The following is a 16,227-nucleotide window of genomic DNA, read 5'->3' on the forward strand; positions in this document are numbered from 1 at the left end:
CTGGGCCAGGTGGGACACAGTGGCATCTCATAGAGGACACCCTCCCCTTTCCTGGGGTATATGATTTGTCCTGTCCCAGAGCAGATTTTGGGGTGGGCACCCCCAGTTACTTATTTTTTCCTGTATGTTTTGGTCTGCTTTGATTTTGCATAGATGCCCTCCTCCATGCCCTGCGCCCAGCAGAAGCTCTGGGCCAGGTGGGATGCAGTGGCATCTCATAGAGGACACCCTACCCTTTCCTGGGGTATATGATTGTCCTGTCCCAGAGCCGGAGAGCCAGAGGGGCCCCCCAAAAACCGGAGACTCTGGCTGAAAACCGGAGACCTGGTAACTCTACTTGTGACCCATTTGGGAGAGATGCAAAATAAACCTGAGTTTCTACTTTAAAAAAAATCTTCATTTGGACTAGACTTCCACTTTTTAAAGGATACACTCCTGTCATAGCTTCCTTGCTTCTGCTACATAGGCTTCTATCTTTTAACATAGAACAGTAATCAATGTTTCAATAAGGGTGAAGAGTTAAGAGCACATGATCACCTAAGTTGGTATGTATGTGTGTGGGGGGGTGTCCATTAACATAAACATTTTTATACCAGCTGATGCCAGAATGGTGGCTTTTGCTTATGCGAACAGAAAATTGATGAAATGGCCTTAATGTGGAATGAGCGTGAAAATGTCACCTATCCTTTTTTGTGCTTAGACTTCAATACTTCAGTTGTAATAACTGTAGTGGAAGAGAGAAATGACAAGGGAATGTTAAGATTCCGGTTTTGGTATTGTTTTCTCATTGAGAAACCTATTTTATTTTAAAACATAAAATAAACACTTTATTTAAAAAATACAATGTCAGAAATAATAGTAAGTCTAATGGCCTAGGCGTAAGCAGTCCCCTGTTGCAACTTCCTAATTCATCTTATAGGCTTCCTTCTTTGAGCTGGCTGTACTCCCAGCCTACAAAATCACCACACAGGAGCTCCATTTTAGTTTACAAAAATGTTAATAGATCAAACTGATTGATTAATCTAATATAGGGATGGACAACCTATGGCCCTTCAGATGTTGCTGGACTATAACTCCTTTCATCCCTCATCATTGGTTATGCTGGCTGTGTCTGATGGGACTTGGAGTTCAGTGACAATTGGAGGGCCACATGTTGCCCATCCCTGATCTTGACTGATTCAGTTTTGTAGTATCAATAGCTAAAGGATTTTTGTGATCTTTCTTTTTTTCCAGGTGGAAAGTCTACAAATTGGGAAGGAGGGATTCGAGTGCCTGGTCTCCTCCACTGGCCTGGAATGTTTGAGCCTGATATGTACATTGATGAGCCCACAAGTAATATGGATATATTCCCCACAATTGTTAAACTTGCAGGAGGATCACTACCGAATGACAGGTATAGAATGTATTTTCTTTTATCATAAGAGATGTAGCGGTTTTTTTAAGGAAAACAAACAAACAAACCTTTGGTAGTGACGGGGAATTTTGTAGTTCATTGGGGGTCTTTGAGTAAAATTGAAGAACACAGGCTTGCAGCAAAAAGGTAGGCCTTTATTGGATGACAAGCGTATGCTTGGTCAGTCTCCCTCTTAGTGAGTGGAGAACTGCAACATGGCACTGGTTGCCTGGGGTTTTTATACATTTCAGGACAAAGACTTTAGCATCTACCAATCAGGAGGTTACACATCAATATGACATAGGCATTGCTCAGGTATTACATAGGCATTGCATAGGTACTGTACTGTACTTTCTGCATCATGTTCCGGTGAATTTGGTAATGTTGAGTACTTCACATAAAAGCACATTTTCACTGTGTGCTAAGCATTCCAGCTAATGCAATCCTTCCTACATCTTGGAGAGCACAAGGCATAACTATAACTTCCTCATTGGGGCCACACTGGTTAAAACAAAGCAAGTTCCAATTAGTAGCAGTAGCAGCAGTAGTTTTTGCCTAAGAGGGGGCTCACTCTATACTGCCTAATTAACCCATTATGTTGCAGAACTATTCTAGAGTGAAAGGCTGCCTACTGCTGCCTTAGTATGGTTATATGTAGGCCACTGTCCTCTATCCACTTACATGGAAGTAAGCTCCATTGAATTCTATGAGACTCAGATCTGAGCAGTCATGCCTAGGATTGCTCTGTCAATAAGCACACTGTAGTTCAGACTATTAAAATGTAATGTTATGCCCAGGATGGTGGATTTATGGGTAGAAACACACTCACTGTTCTGCTGGTTCCATTGTGTCTCCATCTCTCTCTTCTGAACAACGGGGGCACACAATGGTAGTCAAACTCCATCTCTTTTTACTGTAAAACCTGGTGGGAGCACCTTGAGTGCATTTTTAAAAATTCATCTTCAAAGAGATTTTGCAATCTCTTGCTTGTCAGATCAACCCGTTCCCTCTCCAGATGTGGCTAAGGGAAATGCTTTGATCTGGCAACCAGTAAGTTTACAGTCTGTAAGTTGGAGATTCAGGTTCAAATCCTTCTTGTATCTGAATCATGCATGCATGCATGCATACCACTTGAAAGTATGCCACTTGATGATTTGGTGAACATGTGCACGCTCGTTGAAAAGTGATAGTGACATGAAGCTGCTGTCTATACTATTTTATTTATGATGGGTCTTTCATACATGCCCTTCACTTGATTTTCTACTCATCAAGTGATTAACTTGCATATGAAAATTCAATTTTAATCATTGAACAAATGAAATAACATGAAACAAATCACTGCATCTCAACCTAAAATAAGTTAGAGGGTTGACATGAGAATAGAATGTGATAAGGTTGGGTATATCAAAATATGCCCTGAACCCTTTGAACAGGACACGAAATAAGAATAGGCCGTGCTACATATGCTTTTAATTTTAATAAGGCCATCTCATACACAAGCCTACTTTTAAAGCTGTTCTTGGCTATTACAATGAATGTCACTTCCAGAACATGCTAAATAGCTGAATTCCAGGTATTCCCATAAGACCTTCAGGTACTTTGATATTTCAGTTCTGTAATAACATCAGTATGAGTGTTTTAATTACTTTTCTCTTCTTGGCTGAAGAAGATGGGTTTTTCTTCTTGACAGCGCTCTATACCTACCTTACATGTTCAGTTGGATCAAGCTATAGATGTTAGGGCATGATGCCAGCATCAATCTGCTCTCTCTTATATATAGTCAATAAATCACCACTTGTGAACTTTTCCCCTGCAAATCTAAAGTAATATTATCCTGACAACTGGTGTTCATTTACATCATGCAAATTTAAAAGCCATTCCCCTGATCTAAGTTCAGAATATATTTTCTGCTCTTTGTTCCAGCTAGCAAGCTCTTTCAGAGCAGATTTGCCATATGCTACTCTAGACTGTCTTTCAGGTTCAGGCACTTTTCCAATTACTAGAGCATAGGTAGGCAACATTTGGTTACGGTCCTAACAGTTCAAGGTAGAGTCTTGGGAGTCCCAGCTTTCATTTTTTGTTAAGAGGGGGGAAATGTAGCTCTTGTGATTGTAGATAGAAAGCAAAGAAAATGTTTTTTAAGTTAGCTAGCTACTGGTGATGAACCAGTTGTCTTGTCTTTTGGACTTACAATGTACTAGGGCCAGAAGTCTGTGCATACCTGGTTCATTCTATTTTTGAAGTCCCATACAAAATAATTGATAATGCAATTATTTTCAATACAAATAGTATAGGAAAGATTTCTCTATTTCTTATTTACAAAATGTCAGTATGAACACAAGGATACAGTAATGTTTTTGAAGGATGCTACACCATGAAAGTTAGGCTTCCTAGTTGCACCTGAGCCAATGTGAGTGAAACAAACCCACTGAGTTCAGTGGTGTAAGTCTGACTTTTTTCTAGCATGTGGTGGAATCAATCCTACAATATCTAAGATTGCAATCCTATGCATGCTTGCATATTAAGAGTCAATCCTTTTCATTTCTAAAACATCATGCTGATGATATTGTACTAATCTCTTTAATGTGAACAGTCTCCTACAGAACTGAGGAGCTGTTTCTGTGGATTGCTATCAGTCCTGTCTCCCATCATTGAGTTGCCTGAAGCAGAATCCATATGGTGTCCCCCTCCAGGGCTAATACAATTGGCCCAAGAGTGCTTCACCATTCAGGCACCAATTAATCCCCCATTGTGGAAACACTTGAAGCAGGTCACTTTAACCATATGCATAGCAGGACTGATCCTCGACAGTATCTTTGGCACCATCTGGCCTCCAAGTCCATCTGCAACTCCTCCTTCCCCTCTATCTGGGGGGCACAGCCTGGTATCTGGACCTTATTGCCAGGAACTAGAAGAGACTGCCACACACACCTTCATGTGCTCATAATATACAGTGTACCTTTTTGTGAATTATGATTGCAACCTGCTTTGCCTTAAATCTTGGCTAAAATGTGAGATAATAAATATAATGAACAAATGACTTATAAAACACACACATATAGTGTATTACAGAATTCATTATGGATTTTCAACATGATACTCTTGAAGTCACAAGCTCACAGTAGGGTTGCCAGGTCGGAACCATCCAAAAACCTGAGAAAATGGGGGCGGGCCCTAGTGACATCATGGGGCAGGCCCTAGTGACATCACAGGGTGGGCCCTAGTGATATCATTAAACATGATACATTGTATCAACCACAGTTGCTTGGAGCATACCATTCAAAAAAAATTCTCTGGAGATTAAAATAGAAATCTTACCTAAAATGGGGTGTTCCTAGGTCCATCTGAAGTGACAAGGTCATTCTTTCTCACAAGCTTAGGGTGATGCAAAATGGAAATGGACTGCCTTCAAGTTGATCCCAGATAGGGTCTTCATGGTAAGCAGTACTCAGACAGAGGTGATTTACTATTGCCTTCCTCTGAGTCTGAGAGACAGTGACTGGCCCAAGGTCACCCAGGGAGCTTCATGGCTGTGTGGGGATTCGAACCCTGGTCTGCCAGGTCACAGTTCAACGCCTTTAGGGAACATTTCATCTAGCTTACTTGCTTCTGGCAAGAAGGGTTTACGTGCCCTCAGGCCAGGCCATTATTGGAAGAAAGGAGCTTAGTGTTGCAGAGACGTTAGATGGGAGCACAGATAGATGCCCCTGAAGGCAGCAACTGTAAACATGCTTATTAAGGAACTAAGCCCCATAGAACTCAATAGGACTTACTTCTGAGTAGATATGGTTGCAGCCATGTTAAGGACAAGGGAAGGCATTCTAGGCAAAACAGACAAATAATTGGGTGTCAGAACAAATTAAACCAGAACTATCACTAGAAGCTAAAATGATGAAACTGAGGTTATCATACTTTGGACACATCATGAGAAGACATGATTCACTAGAAAAGACAATAATGCTGCGAAAAACAGAAGGGAATAGAAAAAGAGGAAGGCCAAACAAGAGATGGATTGATTCCATAAAGGAAGTCACAGACCTGAACTTACAAGATGTGAACAGGGTGGTTCATGACAGATGCTCTTGGAGGTCACTGATTCATATGGTTGCTATAAGTTATAATCGACTTGAAGGCACATAGCAACAACAACAAACCTTCCTGATAGACTGTGGGAATACTGTGGACACAATATATTTCAACTTTAGCAAAGCTTTTGACAAAATGCCACATGATATTCTGATTAGCAAGCTAGCTGAATGTGGACTGGATGGAACAGCTATTGGGTGGATCCACAGTTGGCTACACAATCATATTCAGAGTGCTAATCAATGGTTTCTTCTCAACCTGGGGGGGTAACTAGCGGGCTACTATAGGGCTTGGTCTCGGACCCAGTGCTCTTCAACATTTTTATTAATGACTTGGATGAGGAGGGGCAGGGAATGCTTATCAAACTTGTAGATGATGCAAAATTGGGAGGAATACCTAATTCCCTGGAAGACAGAAACAAAATTCAAAGGGATCTTAATAGGCTGGAGCATTGGGCTAAAAACAGCAGAATTAAATTTAACAGGGATAAGTGTAAATTTCTACACCTAGGAAAAAGAAACCAAATGCAGTTATTAAGATGGGGGATACTTGGCTCAGCAATACTACATGCAAGAAGGATCTTGGGATTGTTGTTGATCACAAACTGAATATGAGCCAACAGTGTGATGTGGCTGCAAAAAAGGCAAATGCTATTTGAAGCTGCATTAACATTTGGAGGCAATATGCCTCTGAAGGCCAGTTGCGCTTATTTATTTTATTTATCTATTACACTGATATCCCGCCCTTCCTCCCAGAAGGGTCCTGCTTGCAGGCTTCCTATTATGGTTGGGGTGAGGAACTAGATGTTCTTATGTCCTTAAGGGAACCTGAAAACTACTGAAAGGTACCAGGAGAACAGATGGGCCCAACTCCTGCTGTGCAGCTCCCAGCACGGGCAGATGAAGCAGGGTGGCCAAGGCAAACTAAGACTCCGAGCCCTGGCCTGAGGCAGGATTGGACCAGATGCGAGGATCCGCTTCATTTACCCAGGAATGTTGGATACAGACCCATGGGTGCTCTCTAGCCCAGTGCTGTCTGCACTGGCAGCGGCTCTCAGGGCTTCAGGCAGAGGTGTCTCTCAGCCCTACCTGGAGATGCCGCTGAGGACTGAACCTGGGCACTTCTGCATGCGCAACAGTTTCCCTAAAAATAAAGTAAGATTCTAGTCCTTATGGTTCTGAATGAAGGGTGATTTAAACAGGGAGCTGCTTTATACTGAGTTAGGCCATTGGTCCATCTGGTTCAGCATCAGCACTGTCTACAGCGACTGGCAGCGACTGTCCATGTTCTCTACCACTGAGTTATGGCCATCTTCCCTTGATTTAAAAGGGGGGGACGGGCTCTGGCCTGCAGGTCCCTCAATATCACCTGCTCCTCAGGCTCTTCTCAGGCAGGAGGGTGTTCAGCAGTGGGCAGTCTCTGCTTGAGGAGAATTTTGAAAGTGCACATTGGGCAGGCTGGCAGCTGACCCAAGGCATCTTCTCCTCAGGCCACTGACCCACAGACAAAGCCAGCTGGGGCCTCAGGTTGATTTGGCTGCTGGTGGTCAATGGCTCTTGACAGACAAAAAGAGGCTTCCTACTCTGCTGCGGGGGGCTTTGCACGCACACTGAGAGGTTTAACTTCCAGAGTCTTGAGTGGAGGCAACTCAATGCTGAAAAAAGACTAGAAACTTGTTAGCAGAATTAGGTTTGGGATCAAGAGCAGACCCAGCGCTGATGTGTGTGTGTGTATGTGTGTGTGTGTGTGTGTGTGTGTGTGAGAGAGAGAGAGAGAGAGAGAGAGAGAGAGAGAGACTTTCCCTGTGAAGTAGCAGACTTTTACGCTGCAGCAATAACTGAGGATTCAGACTTAGTAAAATAAGGAACAGCTTGCTTCATTGAAGGAAATACACAATAGATAGGAAAGAGATTCTAGTTCTAGTAAACTACCTGCATTGGAGGTTCATGGACCTGACAAGGCCTTTGCCCTCATGCTGCAGGTGAGAGAGACAAAGCAAAGACATCTCTTCTCTTCAAGAGACAGAGAAGAAGCAGGAAGGAGAGAGTTGGAAGGTGTGGTCGGCATTCCTAAGAGGTATCAGTTTTCAGGAAGGAAGATGAGCATATGACCAAAGGAAAGGCACAGCCTAGCAACCTGGAGGTCTCCTCTCTGTCTCGCTCCAGACGTGGAAACACCCAAATCGAGTTGCATTTCCACCATTCCAACACAAGTGATGCTTAAAATGGAAACTGTGATTTATCAGGGACAGGGATTAGGAAACAGACATTGTTCCTGGGGAACCTGGCCTGGTTTTCCCTGCCTTCCGTCTGCAAGATTCTTTATTTTAAGACCCACTCCGCACCCACCTGTTCCCTGGGCTGCCAGCTTTCTTTGGGTGGCAGCCAGAAATTCAAGACGTAGAACTTTCATTGTCACAGAGATGAGGGGATGGGCCTGTTCACCTGCTGAAGTTCCATACACACACAAACCCAGCTGGAAAAATCACATGGCAACCTCATCCTGCTATACATTTTGCTTATTTAAACATTTGGTTTTCAACAATCCAAGGAGCAGTGGCAGACATGGAACCACCAGCTTTCCACAATCAGAAAAGGAAGAGGGGGGGCCCGGGGTGTGAGAGTGTGTGTGTGTGTGATGGAATTTCCTCCCCCAAGGTGTGGTGATGGCCAGAGACTGCTGAGCCCCATCTCTCAGGCCTCTCTCTCTCTCTCAGGCCTCTCTCTCTCTCTCTCAGGCCTCTCTCTCTCTCTCTCTCTCTCTCTCTCAGGCCTCTCTCCCTCCCTCTCTCTCAGGCCTCTCTCTCTCAAGCCTCTCTCTGCCATCAGCCACAGTCCAACCTGCTCCTGCCACCCAGCAGCCTTCTGCTTCCAAACGAGATTCCAAACTGCTCTATCGGCCGCGATGCAAACTGCAGCCAGAAACGCCCATCGCGGCCGCTCCTCCCACCCAGCAGCCATGCGTGTCAATCACGCATGCGTGCCTGAGGGGGAGGTCCAAAAGCCGGAGATCGGCCTCTTCACATCAAATATGGCCGGAGGCTGGAGACAGCCCACTTTTGCCGGAGACTCCGGCAGAAAACCGGAGACCTGGCAACCCTAGCTCACAGTGACTGCCTTCTCACCTATTGCTAGTGATATATTCAAGCAAACCTTCTGTCCACTTTTCCCATTGTTTTCCTAGCTAATAGACCATCCCTTTCCTTACTTAACTGACTGAAATGCTAATACAGACTTTGCAAAGCCATAAAGAGAGGTCTTGTTGCTGCTTAAGCACCTGCTCATTGCAGAATCTATCCTCTGTTTTCAATGTTAATTCATTTATATCATTACACCATTTTTCTGGCTCCTGTGGTAAACTGACATTACAGATGGATTATCAAGTATATGCAGTTGGTCTTCTTCCCACACTCTAAAAGTGGCTTACCATGTGACCATTTTTTAAGATACTCATGTAAGCATCAGTTTAGCTTGCAAGGTACTTAGTTCATCACATTTTGTTAGGATATCAAACTATGCTGAGTGCAAAAAAGAAAAAAGAAAAGGCAAGGTCACTTTTAATTTTGTATAGGACACACACAAAACACTATTTGACAGACGAGACTGTGGTATTTCAGCAGAACTGCAGTCGAGACATTCTGGTACAACTGATGATTTATCAAATGCTTGTAGGAAAAGACAGGACAGGAAGGGTAAAGGATATGACAGATTAGATCCATCATTGCCTTGGGACATCCAACACAAATAGTAATTTTGACATGCTTCCATTTGTTCAGTCATCTCAATGTGTGCAGATTTCATGAAAATATAGCCCTTTGGAAAGGCTTTCTTCTCACATAGAGGATCCTTTTTTTCACCAAGGTTTCTTTTGCAATAGTGCAGTGATTACTTTAATTATTTAAAAAATGAGCCAGTTGCAACACCAGAATAAAGTGTGAAGTCAATTTACCAATCTCATGCACTAGAACTAATAAAATAAGCATTTGGCTGTCAGTAGCTCACTCTGATTTGATAAATATTAGCTCTTGTGCATGAGGGTGCATTCAAACTTATATTTACAATGCTGAATTCATGTGGTAAAATTATATTGTAGGGACAATATGGAAATCAAGTGAATCATCCCAAGGTTGAATAAGTTTAAGAGTTCACCATAGGGCAAGAGGGCATTTCTGCTCATTATACCGTTAAGCCACTGTCCTATACCCCTACTGGGATGTGTATATATTATTGATGCCTGGGTAGCAGTTTCATGCTTCATCTGCAAAGTAAAAAGTTTAATTTTTCATAAGTTCAGGATTAGATGAAACTGAAATACATTTCTTAAAAATGTAAGGCTATGATCCAGTACAATTATGTGTGCATGTCGGTTGAGGGTCCCTTCCCTTGCTTTAACGGAAGAGCCATAGTTCAAAGGCAGAGTAAATGCTTGGAACTTAAAACATCCAAGGCTCAGGCCCTGCTAACTCTAGATAGGGCCCATGAAGGACCTGTGCACAGAGAGCAGCTTCCAGCCACTACCAGCATGTGATTCACAAGAGATTAGCCCCAAATGAGCTCTCAGCTCTTATGGGAAAATAGTTTCCCACCCCTGGAGTAGTCTAATACATGGACTCCATATAAGGCAGGGTGGCTAGCCTGTGCCCTGGATCCAGCTTCATAAAGTTTTTATAGCCTCCAAAGACCTTCAACAACTTGGCATTAAAAGCAACTATTATGCTGAGGTGTCCCCTGCTGCATGGGTGAAAGTTTGAGGGGTGGTCTTTTTCTGGGTGGGTGTCACTTGCAGGCTGCTGTTTCCTGATCCTGGATGCTTCCACAGCATTCGTAAGGCTTACTGCTAAAGTTTCCAGGCAAGTATGGTGCGTTGGCTACTCATTGCTTATGGGGTTTCCTCAGAAATTAATGAACATGCATAAAAGTATAATGTTAACTTTTGTATTCAATTTCAAAAATCACCTTCAGAGACAAGTAACATAAATAATTGTTTTTTGTGACTACTGAAAGTATATATATAGGGCCTGTTCTCACATTAATTTTTTTAGGTATGCTGCCCCTAAGATTTTTAAATGTACAACTAAAATGTAAGCAGTGAATTAGACAACTATATCTTTGGGAACGTGTGTTATACAGATCCATTCACCAGAGTCAGGATTGGTTGATGGTCCCTACCTATTTATAGAGCTTCCATTCTTATTTACCTGCACAAAGCCTATGTAGAAGTTAGATTATGTCTTTACTGAGTATTCACTCCAATTTACTTGAGGTCCAGTTATACATTTATCCTTCATTCATCCTAATTTGCTTGTGGGGTGTTTACACATCTTCCTATTAGTCATTTTTTCATCTCATACTTTTGAATGCATTTCCCTGCCACTTTCTAAGCTGCAAAAAGTGTGGTGGTGGTGTTTTTTAACAATGGATCTGTTGTGCTAGGGCAATAGAGCACTTTAATTCCCTTTAAATGTTCAATCCTAGAGTTCTGATGTGAAATTGAATCACTCCCGCAAACTCCTGACAGTCGGGAGGCACCCTAACTCAGTAAAAAACAAAACAAACAAACAAACAGGTTTGCTTTAATGTAATGTGTCGAATGGATGTAACTCTATTGGTATTCTTGGTGGAATGGTATTTGTGGAAATTATTTGTTAAGAAATGGAACTGCATAGTCAGAATTCTTTTTCAGGCAGGCAACTTATGCGTTCTCTCTGATTTTGAAATGCTTTCTTATTCAGAATTATTGATGGACATGATCTGATGCCCTTGCTTCAAGGCATTGCTCTCCGATCCAAGCATGAATTTCTCTTCCATTACTGTAATGCATATTTAAATGCAGTGCGCTGGCATCCAGGAAACAGTAAGTAGAATTGCCTGCTTACATTTTAAATATTTTATGCAATTTTTATTGCAACTTGAAGAGAATTGGGGATGGGGTGGGGGCTCAGATGGAACGCCTTGGGCTACGGTTACAAATAAATTGCTTGAAGTGCCTAACCCTTCTTTTTATTTTCTTTATCTCTGCTATTCTTTTATCTTAGCGAACAGCCAGTTACTATAAAGGAAACAATTTAGTATTGGATAATTAATTTCATGCAGCACAACAAAGTTTTATGTTGCCACTGTACTTAAAGCCTCTGATATCAGAATACATTTTAAAACTTTGGGTAGAGTCTGTTACACAGGAATAGAGGAAGCTGCCCTATACAAAGTCAGACCACGTAGCTCATTATTGTCTACATTGGGGTGGAGACCATTTACATTTCCTCATGGGGACCTTCCAGGGGGTGCATGCCAGTAGGGGTAGGACCAGAGATGCAAATGGGCCTATTAGTGGATGTGACTGCTACCTTGGTGCAGTAGTTTACATACCAGCCACACAAAACTTGGAGGTTCCCCCTGGAGTGTTTTTGCCTAGTTGGAATGAGCCCTTGTACTGTGAAACTGTCTGTTACTGCCTAAGTGTAAATTATGTATGTTCCATAAAAATGTAAACCAAACTGAATTTATCTTCGATCCTTGCATGTTTCAGAGCCTCCAAGCCCCATCTCATAGGCAGAAACAGGCTGGGTGGGGGGCAATCTGGATTATTCTCTTTCCAAATCCAACTTTGTGGACTCCCAATTTATCAGGGTAGCGCTGGACTTCTGCCAGGTTCTATCACAGAGTGTAGTTTCTATAGGACAGTTAGTTTTTAATCCAGCTACATACCACTAAGTTTGCTTACATTATTTGTTAATAGCACTGAGCCTCGGTGGGCGTTTAGGAAGGCCCACTATCTCGGTATGATACACTTTTTCATCTAGTTTATTTTAAAAGTGTTTTATCCTGCCTTTCAACCCAAGGTTTTCAAGGCCAACATCCACAAATAAAAGAGCAGCAAAAAAAGTTAAAAGTAATTATAGTTAAAAACCTTAAATTACAATGAGATAAAAATGAAAACAGCAAAGGAGTAAAACAAGAGCCACAAAAGCAGAAGACTATAATAAGAGCAATAACAATTGTAAAAACAATCAAAGTGCAAGACAGCATATAAAACATTGTGCATTAAAAGAGAATGAGATCTTGTTTTAGCTGGCAGGTAACAGGGTGAGACCTAGCCAAATGCTCCTAGGCAAAGAACTACACACCTGGGATTCTACAGCATTAGAAGATTTCTCTTTAGTAGCTATCTGCTTAACCTCAGAAAAACCTGTGAAGATTATCATAAGGTGTGGACAGGTTTGCACGGGGGAAGGTGATTCTTCACATACCTTTTCCCAAGCCGTGCCATGCTTAGTAGGTCCTTCTGGGAGGAAGGACAGGATAGAAATTGAATAAATAAATAAATAAAGCCAGCACCTTCAATTGTGCCTGGCAACCAGTAACACTGATGAGATATATTCCAGTTACCACATACAGCCAATAATCTGAGTGCCATATTTCAAACCAGTTGGTAGTTTGACTTCCTTGCACTTAGTCTTAAAGGACAATCCCATGTGCAGTGGATATTACCAGGGTGTGGGTAATTGTGACAACCCCTCTGTCCAACAGGGACTACAATTGGTGTTTAAAAACTGATGAAATTTACTTTGTGCCAAGGATGTTGCCTGGTCCCCAAAATCAAGACTAGTTCTAAAAAAACACCCACGCTGCAAATCTGCTCTGTATGGGAGACTGCAGCCCCATCCAGAATACCACTGCCCTAGTCCATTGAACTATCCACTATCAGTATCTTGTCTGGGTTAACTGCGCAATCCTATACATGTCAATTCAGAAGTAAGCTCCATTAGATTCAATGGGACTTACTCCCAGGTAAGTGTGTATTGGACTGCAGCCTTAGTCTCTATCCAGCCCTTACTTTAATATCTATATGAAGCTGCTGAGAGATGTCATCTGGAGGATTTGGACCATGGTGGCACCAATATGTGGATGACACTCAGCCAGTAGCAGCTGGTGGGGTGGTGCAGGTGGCGCTGAGTTGCTCTCCCAGTTTGCTGACATTGTGGGTCACTGCCACATACCAAGAGGAGGAGTGGCAAAGTTGCAGTGAGCTTGCTGTGGTGTGGCAGACCCAATCACATTACTGCTACAGTACACCAGACTGAGCTCTCCACACCTCACTCCTCCTCCTCTCCCTAAGCGGTAGCAACCTATGGGGATGGAAGGCAGGAGATAAGCGCAGTCCCACTAGCCACTACTGCACTCAACTCTGTCTGTCCATACTGTCTGAATCAGGTGCCATCAGAGCTTGGAACATTACTTTTAAAAAGGAATAAATTACCATTACTGTTACATGGCCCCCAAAAGGAATAAATTACAATTACCATTGCCCTGAAAGGAATTGATTCCTTTACCATTACTCAAAAGTAATCATTTAACAATTACAGTAAAGTTACTTAAAAGAAACACCTATAGTGCCTATAAGGTGCTAGCCTTGGCTGCTGTACACCTAAGTAGCCTAAAACAACATTAAAAATAAACAGAGGGAGGGAGAGAGGGTAGTAGAATATTTTTTTAATCCATAAGATACCAGTGGTGGCCTCTTCGCTGGTTAGGGAGGCAGAGGACACTGCTCAAAGCTTTGCACACCAAGCCAAGTGCAACTCCCCCCCCTCTATCTCTCTCAGCCAACCATTTTCCAGACCCTGCCCTGCCACCAACTAAGGCACACCCATCCAAGCAAACATTTTCCCATGGGGTACAAAAATGTTTAAACACTGCAAATACAGCAGAGTGGCCAGGGAGGGGGGAGGGGCCACTTTGCACACCAAGTGCAAACACAGTATTAACACACACACACATCACCATCATCTCTCACCTCCATAGTTCTTCATCTCCATTCTGTTGCTGTCTCCTTCATCCACATCCTTGCCCTCCAGCTCCTTTCTCCCTCCACTCCATTCTTCTCTACCACCATCCATTTTAACAATTTTTTCTCTCCACTTCACCCCCATCTTGCTCTCCACCTCCTCCTTCATCGCCTCCTAAACACCCACAGAGCATGAGAGAAGAGCGATGCTGCACAGAAGCCCAGGTTGGAGCACATGGTTTCCTCCATGAATCAGAGGAGCAGAAGACTTCCCCCGCTCCTCCCCCCCAGTAATGCCCCAAAGTAATGCTGAAAACATTACTCCTCAAAAGTAATAAAATTACTCCTCGTTCTATTACAATCAAAATGTAAAGAAATTACCCACTTGTTCTTCAAAAAAGTAATAAATTACAAGTAATTTGTTTTTCTTAACTAATTACTTCCAAGCTCTGGGTGCAGTGATGCAAGTACTAGACTGTTCTCTGGAGGCACTAATGGACTAGATGAGGCCAAATATACTGCAGTTGAACCCTGATAAGATGGAGGTGTTGTTGTGTGGTTCATGGCATGTGTCCACGAATTAGGGAGATGGCGTGTTCTAGACGCGTTATACTCCCCCTTCTGCGGTGATGCAGGATAGGGCCTTTTCAATAATGGCACCATACCTGTTGAATTCCCTTCCCCTGGAGGTCACCTTCATTACTGAGTTTTTAATGGCACCTTAAGATACATCTGTTCACTCTACCCTTTGGAAGCATTTTCCATCAGATGTACTTATGTTGCGTTCTGCTGTAGTGATGTGATGGTTTAAATACTGTTTTACAGTAATGATTAAGGTTTGAACTATTTTGAATCGAAGTATTTTTTAACTTTGTTTTGTAAACCACCCTGGGATCTTAATAGTTGAAGCATGGTTTAAAAATTGAACAAATAAATACATTATTGATCTTAGGCATTTGTTCAGTTCTGACATTGCCACACATGTGTCAGATGGAAAGGAGTGAGAGAGTTGTGCGGGCTTGAAGTGGGATGGCATTAATATCATCAGCATATTAATGACATCTTACCCCAAATCCAACTTGTAAGTAGACAGACCCAGGTCACATTGATTCTGTTAACGTCCAAAGAGACTGGGGGAAGAGAAGCACAGGGAAACCAGAAGAGGAAAATGGGAGTAAAGATTTTAGCTGCTTATACAGAACATAGCAAACAGATCCAGGCTTCAATCTTACTCCTCCGCTTTCCTTTCTGTTTCTTCTGAATGATTTCACTGTAAACATCATTTGCAGAGAGAGAGAGAGAGAGAGAGAGAGAGAGAGAGAGTTCTTTAGACATCCCTCTGAGTTCAGTGATGTTTCTTGTAAGAATGAGGTGCTTTCTTTGGTGGGGAAAGATTCTTTTCTTGGCTTGTTCTTAGGCATTTTGGAAAGACAGAGCAGCTTTCTCCCCAGCATGTTCCCAAGTGCAGAACCTGCTATTCTTCACTCTTGTTGCACGGTCCACTTGTACTTCTTCACATTGTGTGGCAAGATAAATGCTGGACAGATTTTGGCCCTGATATTTTCACATCGCTTTATTCTGGGAGCAGAGGCAAGCAGTCAAACATTGTTTGTGACTCTTTCATGCCACTAGCCTCCAGAGAGAACTTGAGTGACTGGTCTCTTGTCCAGTACCGATCTTCATAAATAGCTTTTCTCTCTGTGGGAACAATAGAAGAATGTTCAGAGAGAATATTCTCCAGACGTCCAAAGGTCCTCTGTGTGGCTTATCTCCCTTCAGCACACTACAGTTCTACAAAGAAAATATCTCTGCATTTCTTTAGCTCTTTCATTCTGACGTGTGGTTGATTTTATCCGTGTGGGCATTCACAGGGTTGCTCTTTGTGATGGTTTTGGGGTCATCTGCCTTTCCAGTTTTTCATTCTCTCTGTATTACGCCAATCTCATGCTGTAAAATGCTGTTGG

The 16,227-nt window shown here is 42.5% G+C and overlaps 1 protein-coding gene across 6 annotated transcripts in view; it reads left to right on the top strand.

Moving 5' to 3' along the window:
* Positions 1 to 16,227, top strand: part of STS (steroid sulfatase) — a 161,637-nt gene that overhangs the window by 114,831 nt on the left and 30,579 nt on the right. For all 6 annotated transcript variants that reach the window (XM_061627065.1, XM_061627066.1, XM_061627068.1 and 3 more), the window contains 2 exons: positions 1,234 to 1,393; positions 11,211 to 11,332. In XM_061627065.1, the coding sequence (XP_061483049.1) occupies positions 1,234 to 1,393; positions 11,211 to 11,332 (282 nt within the window). The remainder of the gene's footprint in view (positions 1 to 1,233; positions 1,394 to 11,210; positions 11,333 to 16,227) is intronic.

This window comes from Rhineura floridana, chromosome 5 (assembly GCF_030035675.1).
Source record: "Rhineura floridana isolate rRhiFlo1 chromosome 5, rRhiFlo1.hap2, whole genome shotgun sequence".
Classification (NCBI taxonomy): domain Eukaryota; kingdom Metazoa; phylum Chordata; class Lepidosauria; order Squamata; family Rhineuridae; genus Rhineura; species Rhineura floridana.